At 41.6% G+C, this 26,691-nt stretch overlaps 1 protein-coding gene across 13 annotated transcripts in view; it reads right to left on the bottom strand.

The window, feature by feature from the left end:
- The window catches only part of DOCK9 (dedicator of cytokinesis 9), a 101,678-nt gene extending 76,948 nt beyond the window's left edge, over positions 1–24,730 (bottom strand). For 6 of the 13 annotated variants that reach the window (XM_081857952.1, XM_081857946.1, XM_081857947.1 and 3 more), the window contains exon 1: positions 8,641–9,148. In XM_081857952.1, coding sequence (XP_081714078.1) covers positions 8,641–8,802 — 162 coding nt within the window. In that variant the 5' untranslated portion in view covers positions 8,803–9,148. Of the gene's footprint in view, positions 1–1,232; positions 1,490–8,640; positions 9,149–24,420 lie in introns of those variants that run through there. The other 7 variants (XM_081857949.1, XM_081857950.1, XM_081857943.1 and 4 more) reach the window with 6 other exon arrangements.
- Between the last annotated feature and the right edge of the window lie 1,961 nt (positions 24,731–26,691).

Genomic DNA, 26,691 nt, shown 5'->3' with positions numbered 1-26,691 from the left:
ACATGTCTCCTTTTCCATCCCCCACTGCCCTGCCCAAATACTTAGGAAAGTACAATGCATCCAAATATAAAATCCACAAGGATTTTACAGGAAGGATATTCAAAACAGAAGCAAGCAGGAATCTAGCACACTGCTCATTGCTTTCTCCTTAAAATACATCTCTTTCTGGCAAAACATTTGCCGTGTTTATTTTATTTCTCCATGGAGAACATGCATGTTTGAAAATTGTCTAGTAGATATTAGCCATTTATATATTAACAAACAATACACCTAGGTCTAATGAAGAGTGCCTGCCAATTGGAACAATTGCTCACTTGCAGCTGTTTTGTTTTAACACAATGTTCTAGTTAATGTCTTGCCAAACAGCTGAAAGAACTAATTATCTGAGTGCAGTGTGTTGGTGGACCTCGCACACAATAAGGTCCAACCATACTTCCTTTGGTGTCACAACTCATGAGCTATTAAGTCATAACATTCTCATTCCCCCCCCAAAAAACCCCCAAAACAAATGAAAACAATACATATCAAAATTAATGCAGATTTTACAAAAAGAGTACGCAACCAGAAACTTCTTGTACAACTTGTACAACTATACAGGTCGCCCGTGGAACATAGAAGCTCATCAGTCACAAAGAGCATAATATTTTCAATGATTCCTCAGAAGTGCATTGCATGCCTTGTTCCCGCACCCCTGAATATAATCAAGCTCAACAAGAGGGCTAGAATTCTCAGTCTGCACATACAAAAAATGTTTCCCTTAAGAAGTGTACCGCAAGATAGCAAAGGCAACAATATCTGTACTGTACATTTCAAACACTCAAGTATTTTAAATGCACCCTACACTGAAAATTAAACTGAGGACAGCAGAACATTTGCTTCATCATATTATTTAAAATATCAAAGGATTAAGAGTTTCCACTTTAGATTGTGTATATTAATTTAATATTAGGCAGCTGTTTAGAAAAGAAATTAGAAAGTGTATAAAGAGAGACCAAATGTTTAATATAGAAATTAGTCGCTGAAAGTCACACTAGCAGATTACAACAGAACAGTGAACAGTAGAAGATGCAATTGTTTATCACAAAGAAAATTAAGAAACCTTCAAGGATTTCTAAATAGAAATGTTTCTGCATAGCCTCTCTCCCTTTTACACACACACACACACACACACACACGAGAGAGAGAGAGAGAGAGAGAGAGAGAGAGAGAGAGAGAGAGAGAGATCACCTTACCAAAACTTCAACTGGAGTGTCCACTTCTGCCTCAGAACTTGCTGCGTTTGGGCACTTTTGTGGAGATTCTATAACCAGTTCCTTTTTCATATTTTTACTATTTGTTCTTGCCAGCATTCTTAACCAAAAGGTTTAACACAATTGTAAAATTCAGCAATTTTCTCTTCCAACAGCAGCATACCAGTGATCTCAAGGAAATGAAAGCTTCTTCCACCCTCAAGCTAGAAAGAAAACCAAGTATTTGTGCTACTCTGCAGCAGTCTGAGACAAGTTAGGGTGGGAATGCATGACATATGAAGGCCAACCCCTTGGGAGGGGGAGAAAAAGAGTGTGGGAGAAGAGAAGGCGGATCCCTTTCAGTGTTAGGAACAGAAAGCAATTTTCCCCATGAAATAAAGCTAGCAAATCTTACAGTTCAGTATTGTCATTTCAGTAGGTTTTCAAAATTATTAACTTAAACCATGAAATTAATTACTAACTCAAGTCAAAGTTCTCTCAGTTAACACTGCTGTTGATATGAAATAGCCAACTTTTCTCAGGAGCATGCAAAGAAAATTGTCTGAACCTTTAATGTGGCACCTCTGCACTGATATTACTGAACCAAGCCACCCAAATACGTCTCTTTCTACAATATTTTGCAGAGTAAAGTATTGTGGCTACTGTGGAGAGAAGAAACAGTGTGGTCAAGTTTTAAAGAGGATGTGGGCAATATATACATATCACAAAAGGTTCAGGGCAGCCACAAGATTACAGTAGGATGCAGTAGTGGCTTGTGGTTGGGTGTCGCGCTCATCAGGATGGGGCAAGGTGGTCAGGTCAGGAGAGTTCTGCAAGTGTGTGCCCATCTGCAGAGCCGCAATTACCAATAGCTTCTACTGTGCCCCAACCCAGTAAACAACAAATAACTTGTCCTGATAAAATTACAGACCTTTGTCATGCTATGTAATAAAGTTTCATTTGATTGCTCTAAAATATCATACCACATTCTCCCATGAATGTTGGGTGGATTTCTGCCACAGTCTGAACAAATTATGTATTCAATAAACATTTGACATATGTTACTAGGAATAGGGATTGTGTTGACATGTTAATTTCTGATATGGAAAATTATGAGTTTACTTCATATCCTCCATACCTTGAAGTTCTCGCTTCAGAAGCGGAATTCATTCAACAGGAAGAAGAAGTCTGTCACTGATAACCCTTACCACTACCTGCTTGCTCTCTCCTCCCTCTCACACCCATTCATTTTCTTCTTATTCAGGGTCATATTCCTTAGACAACTTCACCTCTCCTTCACCCCAGATTAGTCAATGGTCCTCTATTGAAGCTGATATAGGAATGGTTTCATACTGGTTCAGCAGCACTATTAGCCTAGGCCTTGTCAGCAGCTCTTCTAACTCTCAGCCTTGGTTCACCCCAGAAGTTAATGAACCAGTGTTCGTTTTCTGGACACAACCTGAGAGCAAAGCTTCAAGGACTCAACCCTGTTGCAGCCTAGCATCAGTTTTTGAAATGTAGATAGCCCTGCTTAGCTCGGTGCTGCAATAAGTCAGGTGGACCAGGTATTTGAGACCAGAACCTCATTTTCTGCACCTAACTGTTCCAGCATTCAGCACTTGGAGGAAGCTCAAAGTTAAAAATAATATATTCTCTTTCTAGAGTGAAGTTAAATAGGCAATAAATAGATGTTAATGTATTTATTGCCCATTTAAATAAATGTATTTAGCGATACTAGCAATATAGTACTTTCTCCCAAACAGTACTTCCACTGCTATTCTGTTTACCTTGTGGAATGTGGCACATGTGCATGCATGTGTGAGAGACAGAAAGAAGGGGTCACTTGCTGCACATCTTAGTGATGATGGTAGTGATGAACAACACAATCTACCACATTCTCCTGATCTTGCTTTCTAGCTTGTTTTAAAAGGTGTTTTCACGGAGTACCACTGATCTGGAAAACTTTAAAACAAAAACTATTTGATAATTCCTCTACCCATGTGGGTTCCCTTTCACCTTTCACCTGTATAGCTGCCAAAACTATCTGACAGAAACAAGCTGATCTGTAATTGGGGATAGTGAGGCCTGGCTTCCCTTCTGCAGTCATGAAATTTACAGGTACTTTGCTAGTACTTTGCCATTTCTTCAGTTATAAATCAAAGATCAATGTACCACACTGAGGAGATTCTGATATTACTGATGGGTTTAACATTTGGCTGTCAGCCACTTCTATGTATAAACATGTATCTGGACAAACTGTCAGAATTTCCATTTGTTTAAAAAAGCCCAGTCACTAAGGATTAAGATCTGGACAACAGCCTGATGCTTCCTCTGCAGAGCTCTGCATAAACCTACACATGAAGTGGATCTCATCATGATAAAACACAGATGTAACGTTAAACATTATCTGAAATGTATGCTAGTGATTTTATGTTTGACGTTTAAAAGACAAACAAATGTATTTAGTCACAGAAATGGGTTAAATTTATCACTGATTATTTTAACAACAATAAGCCACAGTAAGGTGCAGAAAAGAGTTCAAGATAAAATGTGATGTCATATTTCTATATAAGGATTATTGGAATGAATAGCATCATTTTGTAGATAAAGGAGATCTGACTGCCTAACACTACTGTCAATGTTGAGTTATAAAAAAAAGCAAACATAGTGACTTAGAAACAATGTTTAGCCTTAAATAGAAAGCTGAAGGATTATACAATTAAAGTACTTATATTCCAACTCTCCAGTTAAAGCTTTGAACCAATGAAGGCAGCTAAAATAAATTAAACACAGAAACATAAAACATGATTAATAATCAGTTGATAAAAACTGCAAAACAAAAGACAGAAGAGTTAGCAGAATTAAAGAAGTGACAACTTACTGAAACAAAGAAATGTTCAGGAGATAATGGGATGCTAATAAGTAACTTATTTAGTGGATTTACAGTGGTGCCTCGCAAGACGAAAAGAATCCATTCCGCGAGTCTCTTCGTCTAGCGGTTTTTTTGTCTTGCGAAGCAAGCCCATTGACGGCTTAGCGGATTAGCGCTATTAGCGGTTTAGCGGCTTAGAAAAAAGGGGGGGAAAGGGAAAAAACCCCGCAGGAACTCGCAAGACATTTTCGTCTTGCGAAGCAAGCCCATAGGAAATTCATTTTGCGAAGCACCTCCAAAACGGAAAACTCTTTCGTCTAGCGAGTTTTCCGTCTTGCGAGGCATTTGTCTTGCGGGGCACCACTGTATACCCCAAATATTAGAAAAAAAGCAACACAAGGTAGCTCATGCCTCTTAGGCTGAACGACAAGAGCTCCAAAAGGTTCTATGGGCAGTGGTATCGAAAACTGTTGAGAAGTTCAAGAAAATCAACTGGCTTGCATTTCCTGTATCCATTTCCCCAGTGTGAGTCATTCACCAAGGTAACCAAGACTGCATCTATCCTAAAACCAGGCCAGAAACTAGATTCTGCATCCTCCAACACTGTTTGGAGTTGAACAGCCAGCATATGTTCCAATATTTTGTCCAAGATAGAACAATTATCCCAAACCAGTAGGTCCAATGCTGTGTTCACATTACCACACTGTTTAAATTCAAAATTTGCATGTTGTTTTACAGATCCTCTGCTTTGATGTGTTTCCGCATCTCCTGCTGTCTGTCCACACCAGAGGGTGAAGAGGGAGTGAGGATGTCTTTGCCTGATATGAATTGCCTGGTTGGTTTCCCTGCCCTTTCACCCATTCTCATCTCCTTTTCATGAAGCTTCCATCATTTCAACCCTACCCAACTAGAAATAATTTTTGTGCAACTGTCATCTTACTTCCAAACAAGTGTGAAAGCATAATATTGCAGCCTGAGAGTGCAACTCTATACAATTCAACTCAGAAGTAAATCATGCTGAATTCAGTTCTCCTGGGAAGACACAACCAGCAATGCATCTGGTAGGACCCCGCCTCTTCATGGGAAACCCAGTGCATGCCTCTTCTTCCTGCCTGATGCCCTACCCCATAACAGCCCCAGATCCTTTGGGCCACCCAACCCAACTTAAGCAGTCTGTGGCTGTCTCAACTCACTTTGACTGAGGCCCAAATCCTTCTGATCTGATTTGGCCTGAGACTGAGGCAGAAGCCAAATCTGGTGCACGGCCCTACTAAAAACAGATGCTACACTTGATGAGAAGAGCTACAGAAAAAGAACATGGACCATTATTACAATGGATATTCAGCTGTTAAGACTGTTTGTGAATAAGTGTTATGAATGGGTGGCATTTGCAGTCTGTGTTACTACTGTGTAAATAGAGAATGGATACAGAAGGTACAGAATATAAAAAAGAAATTTTCACTAGTCTCCACTTGTAAACACTGAGGCATTGTACTGGGTGACATGTAATTAGCATTAACATAACTAAAATATAGAAACGTGTATTATTGTACTTAACAGAAACTTTGTTCTTATCTGCTTATTAAAATCTCTATAAAGAAACTATTATTTATAACCAAACTAGTTTAGCCATAAACTGGTTTTTAAATCACAATGACAGTGGCCTTTTCAATTGTAAATTTTTATAAAGCTTGTAGTTCCATTTGGGCAATCTTAAAGAGTTTTGTGGAACAATGATAATTAAAATATTAAATGCAGAAAGTTATTAATATTGATGAATTTAATTAATCTACCTTTCTCTGTAGATATAATGAAATTAATGACAAGACATCATTTCTATCTGTATTCCCAAAAGATGAATATAGGACAAGCCAAGTAAACAGGATAACCAAGCACATGTTTTTCAACCAACCACAGGTATTATTTCTACTAATTTATTTTATGCATAATCACATATCTTGGCCTGGTTTGCAAATCACAATAAGCCAAACTATAGTTTATCAGGACAACACAAACAAGCTCTTGATTACAGCATGTGCTTAGGGATGAGAGAGCATGATGACAATTGAAGAGGAAAGCAGCTGTGAGTGCCTCTCTCGCAGCAGCCTGCATGTTTGCAAAGTCCTAGGAACCTGTAGCCAGGCCACTGTCAGAAATTATGTCAAAACTCACTTGTTTAAAGGCTTCCCCAACCGTTTGCCCTCCAGAGGTTGCTAGGCTACAATTCGCACCATTCACGAGCATTGGCCATGCTGGCCGGGCTTGTTGGGAGTCACATCCAACAACATTTGGAGAGAACCAGGCTGCAGGAGGCTGTTTTAAACCAATTATTATTTCCATCAGCAAGTGGGTGGTTCTTTCCCAGTAACTGGGGAAATGATTGGAGGCCTTGCAACAAAATCTCTACTAGGTAATGCTATCCTCAAAGATGCATCATATGCTGAAACACAATGATCCAGAATAATTCACATTTTTCAAAAATAAAATAGCCCAGAATGCTGAAGTGCATGCACTTGAATATTAAATACACTCCGGCACTAAATGCTGTTCCAATCACCACCAACTCCACACATGGCACATATAAATCTGCATAATCCAAATTGCCAGGCATTCTATTCCTTCACAACACAAAATATTAGGGGAGTCTGCTGAAATAAAAACATTTTGACCTGTCACCTAGTCACACAAGTAAAGTTGAATACCACAGCCCCTAACAAGTATATAATCTATGTGCTTTTATTGAGAAAGCCAAACGGCACACACCTATCTTCTGCATCATACAAGGCAGGGCATACTATAGTGCCTTGAACGAAGTATATTCCCAAAACAGGTAAGTTAGGAATGAGCAGGCTCACTAGTCACAGAGTGTCTGCTTAAAAGAGAGAGACATAGAAAACGAGGAGAGGGCAAAATAAAATGGAATGGAGTAGTCTGGAAGAAGGCACAAGACTACTGAGTGTAAATTTATATTAGAAACTAGCTTTAATATTCATCCTGGTAATGTATTCCCAAGAGCATAGATGAAGAGTAAGGAGTTTCTTTTAGGACAAAGTCATGATTCAGTCTTCTGATCTGCTCCTAGGCAAATTTTATATTTGCTTACATTTAAGAGATAATTTGGAATTTTTCAGTGTCCTCAGAACAGCACCCAATAACCTTCTTGTCTAAATATGCAACTTTTTCTAACCAATATTTCCTTTCAAACTTTTCAAGGAGAAATTACATCCACTGATGTGGTAAAGATTAAAGAAATTCAGTAGTGTAACCTAGTTCTCCTTATACAGCCTTTTCAAACCAAAGTGTCTTCCTAGTTAAGGCAATGAGATTTTTGTTTTTTTGCTTAAGCATATTCAAATGAACACACCTTCCATAAAATATCAATGTGTCAGACTTAGGATTGACACTTACCTCCACAAGTCTGCAGGCATCTAGCTACTTTAATATATTAATATTAGCACAATACTATTTTAAAAAGGTGAATTAAGATGATTCTATATCTAGATTTTCTTTTGACACTGGATGGTTATATGAATCAGGCTCATTAGCTACCTAATTTCCAGAACTTCTTTCTTCAATAAAATTGCTTGCACTGTATCAGTAACCCACGCAGGGGGTCCATGGCACCATTCACACAAAAAAACTACCATAGAGATACCTAAATTTTCAAAAATAGGGGGGTCCATGGCTTGGCTTTTAAAAACAGGGGATCCGCAGTGCATAGCTAACTGGGAACCACTGCACTATATTATTTTCTCTTCAACATTTCTGATTTTATTAGAAAATGTTAGACACAGATCAATTCCACAAAAACTAATGAAATTACTGTCTCCTGCTATCTACAACAAAACATAAAAGTACAATCCATATTGTGTTCAATAGGACTTGTACAGGATTGCATATTCCCAAAACAGTCGTGCTAAACACAAAGGAACAAGAATCAGCCTTAGGTAATTCCAAAAACTATTCAAATGAGCTTTTACATTTGTATAGTTAGGCGAGTGGTACCTACCAGCCACCACCACCAAGTACTAGTTCATGCACTGTTATGCCAAGAAGCATCAGTAAATGAGTGATGCCTATTTCCTAAGCAGCCCTCTTTAGGTTATCAACACTTACCTACAAAACGCCTGGCTATAAGAAATAAAAACCTGCCTTAGAGGCTATGACTTATTTTTGTCTTCTGTGCATTCAGTTCATCCTTTCAATCAACCACATTAAACCACATATATTGTACAGAAAAGAGAAATAACTTTCCCATGTACCCCAATCATGGTTTATCCAAATGTACGATTTGGACATCTGTACAACAACAGAGAGCTTCCTATAATTATGAATAAGCATATCTATGCAAGATATGTTGCTTTCCACAAAATAAGAGCAGTATTAAAATCCCATTCCAAATAGCATTTATAGTGCCAATAAAGACTCAACAGCATTGTGTTCAGTAGTTGTTGGACCATTTCTGAAACACCAGATATAAAAAAAATAATCATATTAAGTCAGTTTAAAAAAATCTTAATGAAACAAGTGAACATTTACCAGTAATGAATGGCTCAATAGTCCAGAATCTTCTTTTGTCAAACTATTTGCTGCATATTCCAGAGCATTGTTTTCTCCTTGATGTTTGCAAATATATGAACAGTTTCTCTCAATAACTGTACGAATGCCTTTAAATAAAATCACGCTAGTAGTGCAACCCATTCCAGAAACAATTCAGCTTGCATTTCTTGCTAAATGATCTCTTCAGAGACTAATTCCTTTGCTTCACAAGCACAGTCTTCTTTACCAAGTCCAGCTAGTAGCTATTCAGATTAAATACCATCAGTGACCGTATTGTAAGCTTGCTTAGCTGAGTGCTAAAAATCCTGTGGTTTCAGCAAGAGCCACACCTCACAATATAACCCTCTCTCAAAGAGAATGCTCTCTCAAATGCTATTAATACAATAGACTGAAACATAATATTGTTAAAAAAATTGCCTCAATTCCATTTGTCAAATATCCTCAAATCTTATTAAAGCAAAGATGCTGCTGCAGCTTCTACTGTCAGGCACAAAGAATTCTCATCTGCTGCAAGAAAAGGCTAGCCCAGAATGCTTAGCTTCAAATTCAACGTTTCTTTGCTTGACCTAAATATTGCAGGGTGGGGGAGTACTGCATTGGGTGGGGGAACTGACAGGGAACCATATTCCTTTCATAAAAATCAAAATTCAAGAGAATTGTCCCACCTACTGCTGCTATGGAAACACTTTAACACATATTAATGTGCAAGCCTATTTCAAATCACTTTATTACACGCTTGTACTGTGAGTAGAAAACCACCAGGGAGCATAAGATTTTGTTCTGTCGTTTTTGGTTTTTCCCCTTGTCCAAACAAAGAGGACACACCTCGTTATTTTAACTGGGGGCACACACAAACAAAAAATATATACTAAACTCTATTTTCTGGTCATAAGCCCTACTGAATTCCATGTGACTTAAGGTAGACAAGTATAGGAATGTGCTGTAAACTTGCAATCCTATGTCCACTCAGAATGGAACAAACATATTTAACACTTCTGAATAAAACTGTATTTGAAAGTAACTCACAGTGAATACAGAAAACAAGACTATGAGGTGTGTTCAACTAAGACCCATTTATACAAATGAGCATGTCCACATTAGTGCCATTAAGTTCAATGGATCTACTCTAATTAAAACTTAATTGAATACCACCCTATGGGAGGAATTCATCATCATGCTGAAACAAACATTCTGTTAGCGCACATTGCTACTTGCGTAATGGAGCAATCTTCACTCTACTCTTCCCATGCACTGTTTTCAGGCTTCTACCAACACCCCCAAGCCAACAGGGTGTAGCAGGGAGAGGGATGGGGAAGAAACACTGCACTAGCGTACATTATTATGAGGGATTCTGCTAGCAAGACCAGTTAACCGAATCCAATCCCATATGTTTAATATGAGAATTGAAGTCTGAATTTAAATTTAAAATATTATTGCAGAAGTCTCGCACCAGAAGCGGGAGGCCCCATTAGCGCCCAGTCAGTCTGATAATTACCATTAGCGCCCAGTCAATAATTACTGCCCAGTCAGTCTGACATCAATACCAGGGAAGATTCTGGAGCAGATCATTAAGCAAACAGTCTGTGAACACCTAGAAAGGAATACTGTGATCACCAATAGTCAGCATGGATTTCTAAAAAATAAGTCATGTCAGACTAACCTGATCTCGTTTTTTGACAGAATTACAAGCCTGGTAGATGAAGGGAACGCAGTGGATGTAGCCTACCTTGATTTCAGCAAGGCATTTGACAAGGTGCCCCATGATATTCTTGTACAGAAGCTGGTAAAATGCGGACTTGACTATGCTACCACTCAGTGGATTTGTAACTGGCTGACTGACCGAACCCAAAGGGTGCTCATCAATGGTTCCTCTTCATCCTGGAGAAGAGTGACTAGTGGGGTGCCACAGGGTTCTGTCTTGGGCCCGGTCTTATTCAACATCTTTATCAACGACTTGGATGATGGACTCAAGGGCATCCTGATCAAACTTGCAGATGACACCAAACTGGAAGGGGTGGCTAACACCCCAGAGGACAGGATCACACTTCAAAATGACCTTGACAGATTAGAGAACTGGGCCAAAACAAACAAGATGAATTTTAACAGGGAGAAATGTAAAGTATTGCACTTGGGCAAAAAAAATGAGAGGTACAAATACAAGATGGGTGACACCTGGCTTGAGAGCAGTACATGTGAAAAGGATCTAGGAGTCTTGGTTGACCACAAACTTGACATGAGCCAACAGTGTGACGCAGCAGCTAAAAAAGCCAATGCAATTCTGGGCTGCATCAATAGGAGTATAGCATCTAGATCAAGGGAAGTAATAGTGCCACTGTATTCTGCTCTGGTCAGACCTCACCTGGAGTACTGTGTCCAGTTCTGGGCACCACAGTTCAAGAAGGACACTGACAAACTGGAACGTGTCCAGAGAAGGGCAACCAAAATGGTTAAAGGCCTGGAAACGAGGCCTTATGAGGAACGCCTAAGGGAGCTGGGCATGTTTAGCCTGGAGAAGAGGAGGTTAAGGGGTGATATGATAGCCATGTTCAAATATATAAAAGGATGTCACATAGAGGAGGGAGAAAGGTTGTTTTCTGCTGCTCCAGAGAAGCGGACACGGAGCAATGGTTCCAAACTACAAGAAAGAAGATTCCACCTAAACATTAGGAAGAACTTCCTGACAGTAAGAGCTGTTCGACAGTGGAATTTGCTGCCAAGGAGTGTGGTGGAGTCTCCTTCTTTGGAGGTCTTTAAGCAGAGGCTTGACAACCATATGTCAGGAGTGCTCTGATGGTGTTTCCTGCTTGGCAGGGGGTTGGACTCGATGGCCCTTGTGGTCTCTTCCAACTCTATGATTCTATGAAAGCGCACCTCAGATTAAGAACGGTTTCGGGTTAAGAATGGACCTCCAGAATGAATTAAGTTCGTAACCGGAGTTACCACTGTACAATAAGGGTTGATGAGGGCTATGGCCTTGGGAAGAGAGAACTGTCCTGGGGAGAGTTCTGAGGACCAGAGAGAGGTTTGGAGGGCCACATTCAGCCTCTGGGCCTGAGGTTCCCCTCCCTGATATCAAAACAGATATTTTTTTCTGTTTCCAGGGTTGGAGACAGGGTTATGTTGGTTCCCCCAAATGAGAGGCAGGAAGGAAAAGGAGGGATCCCAGGTGAGAGCTGGGATGGGCTGCTACCTTCTGTAGCTTGTGGGGCTGAGAATTGCCTTTAGGAGAGAACTCGGTGTTTCACTTATTCTGCTTGTATTATGAAAATTTTTAATAAAAAAACACCATATTTTTTTAAAAAAGATATTTCCTGTTTCTTATATTCATGTATGTTGCATCTGTGCTTATTTTTTGGTACCTGGCCCATGCAGTATCATTTTCTAGCTTCCTGTCCCCAATTTCTTTGTTTTGTCTTTGAGAGAGCCTTTTAAAATTTGTTAGCATATGCATTAAAATTGGTGAAACAGCTATTGACTTCTACCCATTAATGATGTGCTGGGAGGCCACTGCACCCAGCCCACCTGCAAGAATGCTGCTTGGAAGCATCCTCACTCGGTGTCACCCAGCCGAGAGGGGCAGCAGTTTGATCCAGGAGTGGAGTTGCCAGGTGCAGATCAACTGCTCGTCAGGAATGAGGGCTGGGTTACGGTAAATAGAGGGTTAAGACCGTGGGCAGGCATGAGGCACAGAGGGTGGTCTTCACTCTCTGCATTCACCCAGCTGCACACCAAGGATCTCTGCAGGGTTCAGGCATCCCTCTCCGTTGTGCACCTGGGGCAATGTCCCCCCCCCCCATGCCAGTGGACAGACTACCACCAGCACATAACTCTGGTGCCTAAAAGTTTGCACTGCCTGCGCCTGTGTTACCTGCCAAAGTAAGGGGAGCGGGTGGCACTGTGGTCTAAGCCACTGAGCCTCTTGAACTTGCCAATCAGAAGGTCAGCAGTTCAAATCCACACAATGGGGTGAGCTCCTGTTGCTCTGTCCCAGCCTCTGTCAACCTAGCAGTTCAGAAGCATACCAGTGCAAGTAGATAAATAGGTATTGCTGCAGCAGGAAGGTAAGTGGTGTTTCTGTGCGCTTTGGCACTTGTCACAGTGTCCCATTGTCCTAGAAGCAGCCTAGTCAGGCTGGCCACATGACCTGGAAAACTGTCTGTGGACAAACATTGGCTCCCTCAGCCTGAAGTGAGATGAGTGCCGCACCCCCTAGTTGCCTTTGACTGGACTTAACTGTCCATCCTTAGACTTTATCTTTTTACCTACTTGGCAAAGTTCACGTTTCTTGTATTAATTTACAATACCCTTGACAACTTGGGCCCAAATACGTTAAGGACTGCCGAATTCCTCACATTCCTGCTTAATAATTGAGCTTTTGTGATGGGGGAGTCTCTGTTAGAGCTTACCCATGCATAAATAGATAAATCACTGTGGTCAAGCTATCCCTCTCCAAGAACAGCTATACAGTGGTACCTCGGGATGCGAACGGGATCCGTTCGGGAGCCCCGTTCATATCCTGAACATAATGTAAGACGCGACAGCGCGTCTGCGCGTCTTGCGTTTTGCCGCTTCCGCACATGGGTGTGACGTCATTTTGACCGTCTGCGCATGCGCGAGCGGCGAAACCCAGAAATAACACACTCTGTTACTTCCGGGTCGCCGCAGAGCGCAACCCGAAAGCGGTCAACCTGAAGCGTATTTATCCTGAGGTATGACTGTAGTTGGCATACGAGCCATAGCTGATCAAAGGCACTCCTAGCCTCTGAGGCTACTTGAACCTCAAGTGAGAGAGATGGAGCTTGCAGCACTTCCAAACAACAAACTTGTTCGTTCAGAGCAAGTGCAACCCTATCCAGAACATCAGTTTGTATTCCCTTCTCTGTCTATTAATTATTACAGCCACTCCAAGCAGGCGTTTCTTCTTACAATGCTTGATAAGAGCCTAGAAATTGGAAATCTTTTTTCCAGCCTTTAGAGTAAGCACTAGAGACAACTGCTTATACTCAGTTGATCTTAATTTGTTTGTACATAAGATCAAGGAGTACATAAGATCAAGGATAAGCATTTTTCTTCTATAGTGTATAAGCTATGCTGTTAGAAAGTTTATTTTAAAGCAAAGGTAAGTGTGGTTGCTGACCTTGAGCCAGACATCCTGGAGAGTGAAGTCAAATGGGCCTTAGAAAGCACTGCTAATAACAAAGCCAGTGGAAGTGATGATATTCCAGCTGAACTATTTAAAATTTTAAATGATGATGCTGTTAAGGTGCTACACTCAATATGCCAACAAGTTTGGAAAACTCAGCAGTGGCCAGAGGATTGGAGAAGATCAGTCTTCATCCCAATCCCAAAGAAGGGCAGTGCCAAAGAATGCTCCAACTACCTCACAATTGCACTCATTTCACACGCTAGCAAGGTTATGCTTAAAATTCTACAAGGCAGGCTTAAGCAGTATATGGACCGAGAACTCCCAGAAGTGCAAGCTGGATTTCGAAGGGCAGAGGAACCAGAGACCAAATTGCAAACATGGACTGGATTATGGAGAAAGCTAGAGAGTTCCATAAAAACATCTACTTCTGCTTCATTGACTACACAAAAGCATTTGATTGTGTTGACCACAGCAAACTATGGCAACTTCTTAAAGAAATGGGAGTGCCTGATCACCTCATCTGTCTCCTGAGAAATCTCTGTGTGGCCAAGAAGCTACAGTTAGAACTGGATATGGAAGAACTGATTGGTTCAAATTTGGGAAAGGAGTAAGACAAGGCTGTATATTTTCTCCCTGCTTATTTAACTTATATGCAGAATTCATCATGCGAAAGGCTGGACTGGATGAATCCCAAGCCAGAATTAAGATTGCCCAAAGAAATATCAACAACTTCAGATATGCAGATGAAACAACCTTGATGGCAGAAAGTGAGGAGGATTTAAAGAACCTTTTAATGAGGACAAAATAAAAAAAATCCTTCCAGTAGCACCTTAAAGACCAACTAAGTTAGTTCTAGGTATGAGCTTTCGTGTGCATGCACACTTCTTCAGATACACACACTTCTTCAGATACACCCACTTTCGTGTGCATGCACACGAAAGCTCATACCTAGAACTAACTTAGTTGGTCTTTAAGGTGCTACTGGAAGGATTTTTTTTATTTTGTTTTGACTATGGCAGACCAACACGGCTACCTATCTGTAACTTTTAATGAGGGTGAAAGAAGAGAGTGCAAAATATGGTCTGAAGCTCAACATCAAAAAACCTAAGATCATGGCCACTGGTCCCATCACCTCCTGGCAAATAGGAAGGGGAAGAAATGGAGGCAGTGAGAGATTTTACTTTCTTGGATTCCAAGAAAAAGTGATGACAAACCTGGACAGCATCTTAAAAAGCAGAGACACCACCTTACCGACAAAGGTCCATATAGTTAAAGCTATAGTTTTCCTAGTAGTGATGTATGGAAGTGAGAGCTGGACCATAAAGGCTGATCGCAGAAGAATTGATGCTTTTGAATTATGGTGCTGGGGAAGACTCTTGAGAGTCCCATGGACTGCAAGAAGATCAAACCTATCCATTCTTAAGGAAATCAGCCCTGGGTACTCACTGGAAGGACAGATCCTGAAGCTGAGGCTCCACCTCATGAGAAGACTCCCTGGAAAAGACCCTGATGTTGGGAAAGATTGAGAACACAAGGAGAAGGGGACGACAGAGGACGAGATGGTTGGACAATGTTCTCGAAGCTACCAGCATGAGTTTGACCAAACTGCGGGAGGCAGTTGAAGACAGGAGTGCCTGGCGTGCTCTGGCCATGGAGTCACGAAGAGTCGGACATGACTAAACGACTAAACAAGAACCAGCAGCTTCTTGATTTGAATACTACCTTCTACTAGAAATATTTTGGTTTATTATCCACAAGCTTAAAAATGTTACAGATATGACTTGAAAAATATGTTTCTCACTGGTGATAAACAAATATTTCATATAAAACCCAAAAGAATACAATTTGTCTTCAAATATAGTTTTTTGAAGTATGATGCATCTTATTTAAAATGCTTTCATATTACTCCATCTAGTGGTTGGAGTACATACACTTAAAGTCATGTGCAGTACTATTCTATGCATATTACTTCAAAACATTACAGTGAATTCACTGTTGCTCAGTCCAATGGGGCATTTTCTCTGCACTATATTAAAAATACAGTATTTTAAAAATCAACAAGCTGTATTGGTCAGGAACATGGAAGTGAATTCACACAATACAAAATAAATATTCAGTGGTTCAGCTACTAAAATGTTTAAGTGCAAATTAATTATAAATCTTTCATTTAAGGATATTGTTCCTTTTCTCTCATTATAAAGTACACTGTTGCCCCAAATTTCAATGGTTGGGGAAATCTTAGGTTAATTAAAATGAGCTAATAGTAAAGAGGTTGTTGTTGTTTAGTCGTGTCCGACTCTTCGTGACCCCATGGACCAGAGCATGCCAGGCACTCCTGTCTTCCACTGCCTCCCGCAGTTTGGTCAAACTCATGCTGGTAGCTTCGAGAACACTATCCAACCATCTCATCCTCTGTCATCCCCTTCTCCTTGTGCCCTCAATGTTTCCCAACATCAGGGTCTTTTCCAGGGAGTCTTCTCATGAGAAGAGGTATATTATTCATATAAAGCATATTTTCAATTTAGATAAAAGTTACCAGTATTTTAGGGACTTGGTAAATTGCAATGTGTAGATGAAAGCAGCCATATATTTTTGTCTATTGCAACCAATCTATGTTCTAGGGTTAGATGGCAACATAGATGTATCAAGGATAAATACCAATGAATACATTTAACTCTAAATTTACTACTCTGTGAAGCCTGGACATACAAGCCTGGACACTGCTCTCAAGTTGACAGGAATTCCTATTAACTACTGGGCAGGCACTAGCCCTCAATCAACCAGGACTGGAAGCTTAAAGGAAATAAGCAGCCCGTCACTAGTTTCCGTTCAATCTTGGACTGGGAAAAGGGGGCTGGAGTGGCCAATGGGGCTCTTGAGAACGCAGTGCCTTCTCCTCTAAGGATCATTTGGTAAGTGAGAGGAGTACCTTTTTACCACCAAAAGATTTGAGGGAAGAAGAGAAACATGCTTCTTAAAGCTCAAATTCCTACTCAGTATTCTGTGAATTTTCATGAGCTCTAATTAATCCTCAACTAATGACAAGACAAACGATGTGTAACTGGTTTAAGTCAGTAGGGTGGAATTCAAATTTGCAGGCATGCTCTCTCAATTTTTTCTGCTGCTGATCTTGCCGAAAGGCATTAAACTGTAGGTAAAACCAAACAACTTCTGAAAAAAAATGTTCAACAAGTTTCTACTGGAATAAGGAATGCAGAATTCCTCATCAAATTTTACCAATTAAGTGGGCACCAAGGTATACTGAAAAAATGCTTAGTGAATCTACAGGTAAAGGACTTGAAGCAGAATACCCCTGCAGTGGCTGAAAAACAGACATAGATCTTATAGAATTTTCAAATAAAATCTGATGGGGGACTTAATCATCAAAAATTTCAAGCCTAACTTCAAATCTCACTTAGCCATGCTATCAGTTCATATATTCCAGTGATGGGTGCTCTCTATAAGGATTAGGTTAAATTGTGTGTGTATATATGTATAAATAATCCAACAATTTTGCTAATTCTTAATCCATTTCCAAAACATTTTGCAAGTTAACACTACAGAAAAGTTAGAGTTTATCTACTCAATCCACGTACATGGAGCTGATTCCAATTGTGGTTTATAGGGCAAGCACAAACAATCAATAAGTCTGTTTATATTGCCATTCAATTGTGTTCCTGGAACAATTTACAAAAAGTGCCCCCCCAAAACCACAAAACATAAGAACAGCATAAGACACCAGGATTAAAACCGTATCAAAAAGGTCAGTCTCTGCTTGATGCCAAAACGACAATAGGTTGGCACATGGCAAACCTCTCTAGGCATAGGAAACTGTGGTTTGATCAAACCACAAAGCAATTTATTGAAGCAAGGGAAGGCACATGTGAGCCTAAGGTTAATTCCCATAGCACCAAATCATTTTTTGTATTGTCTGGCCTGAGCCATAGAATTGAATCAGGAGTCTGATTAAGAGAAGGATCTTAGATATGTCCATAAACTAAAACAATTTTTGAATGAAATATATGTTCAAATAGTTCCATTTTGTTAAATTCTCATCACTGCACATGGGCTGCAAAAATTCAAAGAGTATTCACAGGAGATTCACTGAGGTAAAGTAGCTAGTGATAAATCTCATGAACCAAACTGACAGCCCCAGGATTATAATGGCATTTTATCCTGCCGCTCCTAGATTACAGAATAATCCTCTGGAATTCAAAAGAAAAAAAATATGTATGAACACAAATAGATTAGGGTCTATCATAGCATAGGCTCTCAAAACATATTTTAAGTGTGTACTTAAAAAACAAAAACAATAATTTTAAATATATGTCTTATAATTTGAACTTTTGCAGCTACATACTTCCCCTAGAATGGGTGCCTTTCATTTAAGAGACAAGTTGTTCTAATAAGCAATAAACATGTTCTCTGATCCCACATACTGTATCCTCATATCTTAGGCTTTACAGTTCCAATCTTCATATTTCCAGGTGAGGGAAATAATGACTCTCCCCTCCTTCGCCTACATTATTTCATATGAGTTAGAGAAAGGCATTAGTAAAAAGCCATACTAAGGACTTAGCTATACAGCTGCAAATAAAACGTTTTAAGTGTGCTGTGCATTATACAAATGGGACACTAGATGGCAATGGTGAGTTATGGCAAATTCAATATGTTTTTCAAAACATAAAAAATAGCATTTTTCACAATGTTTTTTATAAGTGTCTAGATTCCACCTATATACAAAGGAGAGAGAATAAAGATGATAGACCAAGGATGAAGAAAAGGACACAAGACTGGAGGCAAACAGGCAGTGGGGCAAATTATTATTTAGTGATACACAAAAGAAATAAGAGGTGGTGAACCCAATATTTATGAATTAAACTGCACAGGACCAGGCTCTGCTACAGGATGGTTCTATTTTAATATTATTAAATATTTAGATTTTTAAAGCAGAGCGTATCTACAAGGAGAATGCTTTAATTATGATTAGGTACTCTGCTGGTTTAACTTTTGGTTAAAGATTGTGCTCAACTTAAAATAAACTTTGCCAGAGGTTGATTGTCAGAATTAATGGTTTAGCATTTCAAAGCATATGTTAATATTTGACATACCACAAATCTCAGCAAGCGATGCCCCAAAAACTCCAAACAAGAGGATAAAAGGATTGGGCTGAAAGACCAAGGGTAAGTGTGAGCAAAAGGAGATGAAGTGATCATTATGACAGACTGAAGTACGTGTTTACTTTTTATAGCCAAAGTGGCAAGCCATCTGTCTGTGGGGTTGATCAGATCCATCAAGTGGCTGGCCAAGCCTCTAGCCATCAGTAAACAGTCAGTTTTGCATATAGAAAGTCCCAGGTTCAATCCCTGGCATCTTTAGGTAGGGGCAGAAGATAACCCTGTCAGAAATCCTGGAAAACACTGCCTGTCAGTGTAGACAATACTGAGTTAGAAAAACCAATGGTCTGTCTCAGTGCTGGGTACCTTCCTATGCCTAAGCATCTGGTGGGCCACTGCTTTTCAAAAACAAATGGGGAAGGATAGGGAAATTGGGGGAGTCCTTCATTTCCCCCCTCTTTTTTCAGGCATTCACATCTCTAGATGCCACTATCCCCACCTTCTGCTTGATTTGATGGCAGCTAGGATGCAGCTCTACCCTGGCAACTCCATCTGCCAAATCAGGCATGTGCTGCGTTTGCCAGGACTTCCTTCACTTCTTTGCACCCACAGAATTCCTGACATGCATTGTTTCCCATTTAAAACGGGGTCTTAGAAACTTGATAGTTTTAGAAATACACAATGCATTTCCACTGAAGGGCAGACTCCCACAATATCTCTGATTATCTTATATAATCTAAAAGACAAAAATGAAAATTTGAATGCATATATGATGTATTTGATGACCAGAAAACACTTAACATTTGAAGCACCTGTAGTTTTAAAAAGCAAACTTTCTAAAACTGCTGTAACTCAACAATTTTTATAGAATTTTTCTGCAATTTGCCCAAATTACACTACTAATGAAAGTAAATTCCCATGTCAAATGTCATATTGATAGGATGAATCATCTTATCTTCACAACAAAGAGCTTTTGGGTTTATAATGACTGAATGTTTAAAAAGCAAGTCCCTTTAAAACTATGGAATCACTATAGTTCCATAATGAATGCCTCTACCAGTTCACAAAGTTTTTTCACATGCAGTTATTATTGGTTAATATAAGCATATGGACTCTAAAGACAGGCTATCAGGCAAGCAGGGATGTACAGAGGGGGGGGGGATGCGGAGGGTGTGGTCCGCTCCAGGTGTCACCCTGACGGGGGTGACAAAACAGCGGGTGGGACTTGTCACCGTAGGGCCTGCAGCGTGCACGAGCCACACGTCTCTGTGCCCGCAGGCTCTGTGCTGTCCACCCGCTTCCTCCCCGGGCGGCTGAGGGCAGCTGAGGCCCCGCTGCGCGCCCATCCCCTATGGGTGGTTCGCCCTGCCCCTGCGCACGCTGCCCCAGGTGCCCGAGAGCCTTCCTCTGCCACTGCAGGTAAGGGTTTTGTAAGCACTGACAATCTGCTGATTGTTGGTACTTGCAAAGGAACAGGACTGATTGACAATGCCTGCAAATGTTGCTTTGCCACAGGCATGGGGCCAGTAAGCACTGTTTAGCAAAAGCAGCAAACAGGGAACTTATTGGGCCCAATTAGGCCAGTGCACTGGAGGTTGCCCAATGCTAGATAAAAAAACATGCGTGACTCACATCAATAGGTGTGAGGGTTTATGACTTTAACCCCCCCTCCATTTACTAAAAACTTTTAATTGTATTGTTTAACTACTCTGTTGTTTGCTGCCCTGGGCCCTTCAGGAGCAAGGATGGAATCTACATTTAGTAGGAGTGGTGGTGGTAGTAGTAGTAGTAGTAGTAGTAGTAGTACTGTAATAGGATCAGCTTTGGAAGATAGAGGTGAGAGGGAGTATTAGTATGAATCAATAACTAAAACAATGTTAGTGAATGGATAAAAGACCAGAACAAATCGTAACTGAAAGCAAAGAGCTTTCCCTCACTAATATAGTGCTCATTATCATATATGTATGACCTTATTGCAAGAAAACACTTCCAGGGCTCTCAGCATAGTGCTTCAGGTTTCCCCAAGGCCCCATTGAGCACCTGGTGATACAGTGCTGTTAGGTTAGGAAACCCTGGAATGAAGCATCACCACACCCCCAAAGCTTCAAAGTGGTCTAATAAAGGAATTCACTTAATTCACTGATGCAGTTCAGGTATAACAAACCATGACTCAGGATGAGATCTAGATTTGATAACCTGGATTGTAAAAAACACACACACAAAAACTGGTCTGCAGAAACCACTGTTTACAGCGTTTGTAAGAAGCAACAAACCACTGTTTGTTCCTAAGGATGGCAGAAACTATAAATCTCCTCCCCTCCAATATATAGGGGAATATAGTTGTGCAGGCCAGAGCTTCATGCCAGCTCTCATGTGTCTGTTAATAATTTGTTATTTCTGAACCTATGCACTGTTAAGATTCTTCTTAAGGGCCTTGATGAGGAAGAGATTCATTTTTCAAGGACCTTGAGGAAGAAAGACAAGAAGATACTACCAGTATTGCAACCAAAATCAGGGGAACCAGTTATTCTTCAGTAGGCAATACTTTGCCAACTGACCAAGCAGAACAAATATGTACAAACACAAGAGACAAAAGATGATAACAAGGATCCAGATGATAGCACTATATCCAAGGAAGATCAAAAACAGATTTGAAATACATGATTTGAATGTTTCCAAAAAAGCAGACTGAAGACTTTAGTAGAACCAGATTGAGTAACAGTGATTTAATTTTTTCACCAGGCTTCAACTAGATTAGGTGGGCACCAGCATAAAAAAAGAGTATTTTCTAACACAGAGGATATTTCCCAGATCCAAGTTGACTAGTACCTCTGCTGGGAAACAATTTCACTATGGTAGCCAGTAATATACAATAAACAGAAGAACTCAAGCCCAGAACAGCAAGATTTTAGAACATATTAACTACATGTGGTATTATTTGCCAACATGTCCATAGTATTTCCAACATATTAAGCAACATTAACTCTAAGAAATATATAGAATAGCACAGAGGGAGGAATACCTCACATAGTAAAGAAAATGCACTATACAGAGTTTTGACAGCACAACTGAAAAATATACAATGAAATTTACATAGAGGGGAGAGAAGGTAGAAAGACAGCTAAGAGATATGTGAAGCAGTGGTCTGTCATATTGCATTGCATAATAAAGCAATTCCTTTAAAAGCTGACCAGTACACTACTTATGGTTCAGCCTTTAACAGCTAAGAGTTATGTGGTGATGGAACAGCTTGTAACCAGATAGAATCTAGCTTCAGCAGTTTTTAAAGGCTGTACATTTTCATACCTCTGTGTTTCTTTGTTTAATCATATTTTAAACTGGAGAGCAAGTTAGTATGTCAGAAGAACCTTCAAGTCACTGAGAATGAAGTAGTCAACAACGCTGAGAGCAAGAATTTAAAAACATTTCTTGACATATGTCCAGCTCATGGTGGCCATGTTTTCCACAGCACATTGCAGATTATAGTGAACAGGTTTTTAAAATCTGAAACTTTGCCAGCTACAACAATCTTCTCAATATGGTAATGCAATGGCATTTATGCTTGTGACAATAAAAGTAACATGATTATGACAATCAAGCAATTAATGTACACAAAAAGTTCCCCCTATCAGCAGGATAGTCATGTGATACATACCAGTCCTCATCACAAATTCAAGTGCCTTAGCAAAGTGAATACACATCACTGAATGAAATGCTAAAGCTCCCATTCTCCCTCTTTTTACCTATTTGCAAGCAAGACTGGTCTAACTTCTGTTTTACTGTGCAGCACTTCGTTTTTATAAATTAATAAAACATCCATGGCCAAGAGCTATCTGAAAAATTCTAAGATACTAAAAATATGTTTAAGCGCCAGTCCTGTCAAAAGGTAGAAACAGGATTAGATAGCAGTATCAAATTCTTAAGACAATTAATTGTGAATGACTATACAGAGTTGTTGTTAATAGCAAATGTCTTAGAATAGTAATATCATCACACTAAAACCTTGCAACGAATTCAAGGTGAATAATAATGCAGTAGGCATTAGAATAAAGAATGCCAAAATATAAATTCTATTGTGTGTAGATTATGAAAGATTTTATAACACATATTTTGCTTGAAATAAATTCTATCCTTGCTGTGAATCTTCAGTTTAGCTTACTATATAGCTACAGTACTATACCCAGTGTAAAGGAGGCAGGGAAGCAACAATTAGGCTGCCAAACTAAACACAAATAGAAACACAATGAATGTGCTCTATTTGCCATTCCAAACAATACACCAAGAGACAGCAGATCACAAAAAAATCATAGAACTGAGGACAGTGGCAGTAAAAAGAATACAGACCAGACTTTCAAACATAACTGGGGATGGGTAAAACTATTTAAACATTAAATCAAACATTCACCCTGATATCAGTGTATGAATGTACAGCCACAACTTTGAGTATTGGGTTTTGTGATCTGATGTGAGGTGGGACTGAACAAATCTGCGAATTACCCAGAAATGTTTCTCAGCCTTTATTCGTGTGAGGGCAGGCAATATGAAATCCCCCTCCAAAGTTTTCCAGCCACTCGTTCATTCATAGATATCGCGGGGAAGGAAGCAAGGGCGGGACTCAATGTGAATGGACGGAAGTTTTCACAAGGAGAGAAAGAAAGGAGGGGGAGAGAGAGAGAAGCGCACGTCTGGAGACAGACGCCGCAGCTAGAAAGGACCACCCTCTCCTTCCCGTTCCTGTGCGCTCAGCATCCCGATGCAACGAACGGGAAACAGAAGGGTTTGAGCAACGGGAAATGGGGTCTAAGTATGATATACGCAGGTTGGAATGGAAAACGAAAGGAGGAAAGGCCGGCCGGAAGCAGGCTGTGTCCCCCTTCTCTCCACCCACCCAAGCGCTCCTTTCCCCCCAGCTGATTAGGTTAAGCTGAGCCATGCAAATTCCGACATGCGGATTAGGAGAGAAAAGAGAGGCAAGGGGGGGAGAGAAAGAGGGGGAAAGAGAGAAATCTCCCCAAGGTGTCCTCTCCTCTTTTTGCTTCTTCTGCCTTGGGCTGCGTCTTCACGCACGCTTTCCTGGGAGGGAAGCACAGTTCCCCCCCCCTTTTTTTTTTAGGGAAAGGGTTTCCTTCCCGAGGAAACGAGGCCAGGATCCGGCCCCTGGATACGCCCTGACTTGGAAGAGGAGGAAACCCCCACTGGGGGGGGGGGGTGCGGAGCGAGTGAGGCTTCCGAGAAGAGACATGCCCGGCGGAGGATGGCGGGGGTGGGGTGTTGTCAGGCCAGGTGGGGGGGATGGCGAGGAGGATGAAGTGCCCCAGGAGGTGTGTCCATCTCGGCCAGGTCCATCCGAGGGTGGGGGGGGGGAGGCAGGAGGGAACAGGGCGCCAGGTTCAACGGCGACGCCCCCCCCCCCCGCGAGAAGTAATGGCGGGGCAAGAAGTGGATAATATCCCTTTCAGGTGTGCGCGTTTCCCACCCGCGTCGCCGTCAACTCACCACAAGGACGGAGCCTCGCACCACCTCAGAGACGCTCTGCCGCAACTCGGCGGCCGTGCCGGGCTTACTGAGCGCCCGCGTGAACTTGCGAGTCTCCGGGGGCCCCAGCGCCGGCTGGAAGGGCATCGTTGCCATGGCCCTCGCTCCTCCCGGAATCCCCGGCCCTCTCAGGGCGCTGCCTGGAGGCTCCTCAGGCGGCGTCCCGTCGCCGTCGCCGCCCCCACCATCCCCTGAACAACGCCGCGCGAGCGAGAGAGCGAGCGGCCGGCCGGCCGGCCAGTCAGTGTCGCAGCTGGTCTTGGCTCGCGGCGGCGCCGCTCCTGTCAGGCGGCCCCTCCCTCCGGGCGACGCGCGCACACACACACACACCAACGGCACCCGCTCGCGCCAGCCCCCAAACACTGGCACGCGGGAGAGGGTGGGCGGTCGGGGGTGAAGAGAGCGAAGCGGAGGCGGGTTCGCTTGAGCTGATTGGCGCGGGCGCCGCCGGAGGGGCGTGGCCCGGCTGCTCCCTCCTCGCCCCGCAAGGAGCGAAATACCCAGCCGCCTCCCCAACCTGCGAGGTTCCTGATTGGGCCTCGCGTTACCTGCCCGGCTTGCTCTCCTGCACCACCCGGGCCCCGGCCCCCTTATTGGCTCTGCCTGGGAGGAGGGGGCGTGGCTGAGAGGGAGCGGAAATCCCATGCCAGAGCGGCGTTTATTCTCTCCTGGCTTTCTCTAGCGCGGCACTGAGGGCCACAGGTCATTCCAGTGGATGGCGGCGGGCGGCTGTGGAAGGGATGCCCTTGGCAGAGCGCTGTGCCTGCTGGTCTTTTTCCTGAAGTGCAAGACATATAACTCCCAACCAATGGGCGGCGGTGCGGATGTGTGTGTATAAATACGATTTGCACGTTCTATAAATAAGATTTATTACTTTTAAAGCATTAGCGGTTTTTTTGTATTCCGATCACCTTTGCGTTGTGAGTACTTTCCCCCGATGCAGCTTCAAAGGGCGGCTTCGCAAGGAAGCTCTTTACCGTAAGTGATGCATGTTGCTAGAGAGCTCAAGCATCTGTGCTGGCTCCTTAAATCACTCCAGGAACGAGGCCAGTTGCCGGCTTCAATCCATAATGGCACAGGCTCTGCTTATTTAAAAGGCCGCCACCTCATTCTGTTCCAAGTCCGTAAGCCCTCTTCCAGATTTCACCCACAATTTTTTAAATATTCCAACTACATACTGCCAAATTCCTGTCTCCATATTATGGAAGTAGATTTGGTTGCGTTTCTACAGGGGTCGGGGGTACAGCAGTACTTTCATTTAGAATTAGAATTTATTTATCAAGGCCGCACAGCCTTTTATTGGTCAAGTATGACACAATGCTGCAAAAAATAATCAAAGGCAAGGGGAAAGGTAGCCTTTTTAACGTTTTTCATTTTTTAAGTTGCGTCACTGTTTTTACACTTGAATGTTACAGCAGGAGCGTGTGGGTGTAGCCAGGATTGGGGGGGGGCAGAACCAATGAAATTGGTTAGTTAAGTATTTTTATTGTTTTATGCCCATGAGCAGGAGATTGCCTTGAAAAAGCAACATCTGGCAACCTGCCAGTTCCTCATATTCTAGCCTGGCATGACAGACCCAGCTCAGGGCTATGCAGGTGGTTCTCAGCTGAGTTGTATAGGAGAAAGTGAAACGGCTGGGAACCTGGAAAAGTAGAGGGGGACAACCTGCTTCTCCAGTCCAGAAACTATTGCCCCCAGACACATCAGATAGGTTTCACATTCTCTGAAACTCTGTCCAAGAGAATGGCTGTCAGTAGGGCTAGCCCTAATTGACATTCGAGCTACTGGAATCTACTGTGTTATTGATTCAAATATACATTTTATGTCAGATTCTTAAAAAATCCCCCCAAAATTATATTCACAAGAATAAGGAAATTTCAAAGGGAGCCCAAAAAGCTTTGAAGGACTATTTTGAGATAAATTTGAACACTACGGTGGAAAAAAAGAATCATCTGGGATGCAAGTAAGGCTGTGATGAGGGGGTTCTTGATACAACAGAATGCGGTAAAGAAAAGGGCACAAAATGAAAAAAAAGACAAGATTCTGGGAAAAATTAAAGAATGTTAGAAGAAGTTAAGATTAAATCCGAAGTCATAGCCGATTCTGAGAGAAATTAAACTCTATCAAGCACAATATTCCAAATTGATAAACCAGGAAATAGAATGGAAAATCAAATTAATGAAACAAAGGACATTTGAATCGACTAATAAATGTGGGAAACTGCTAGCATGG

Source organism: Podarcis erhardii (genome assembly GCF_964252035.2).
Source record: "Podarcis erhardii genome assembly, chromosome: 4".
In the NCBI taxonomy this organism is placed as follows: Eukaryota; Metazoa; Chordata; class Lepidosauria; order Squamata; family Lacertidae; genus Podarcis; species Podarcis erhardii.
The sequence above is the reverse complement of the archived record's forward strand: the minus strand, read 5'-3'. Positions and strand labels throughout refer to the sequence as shown.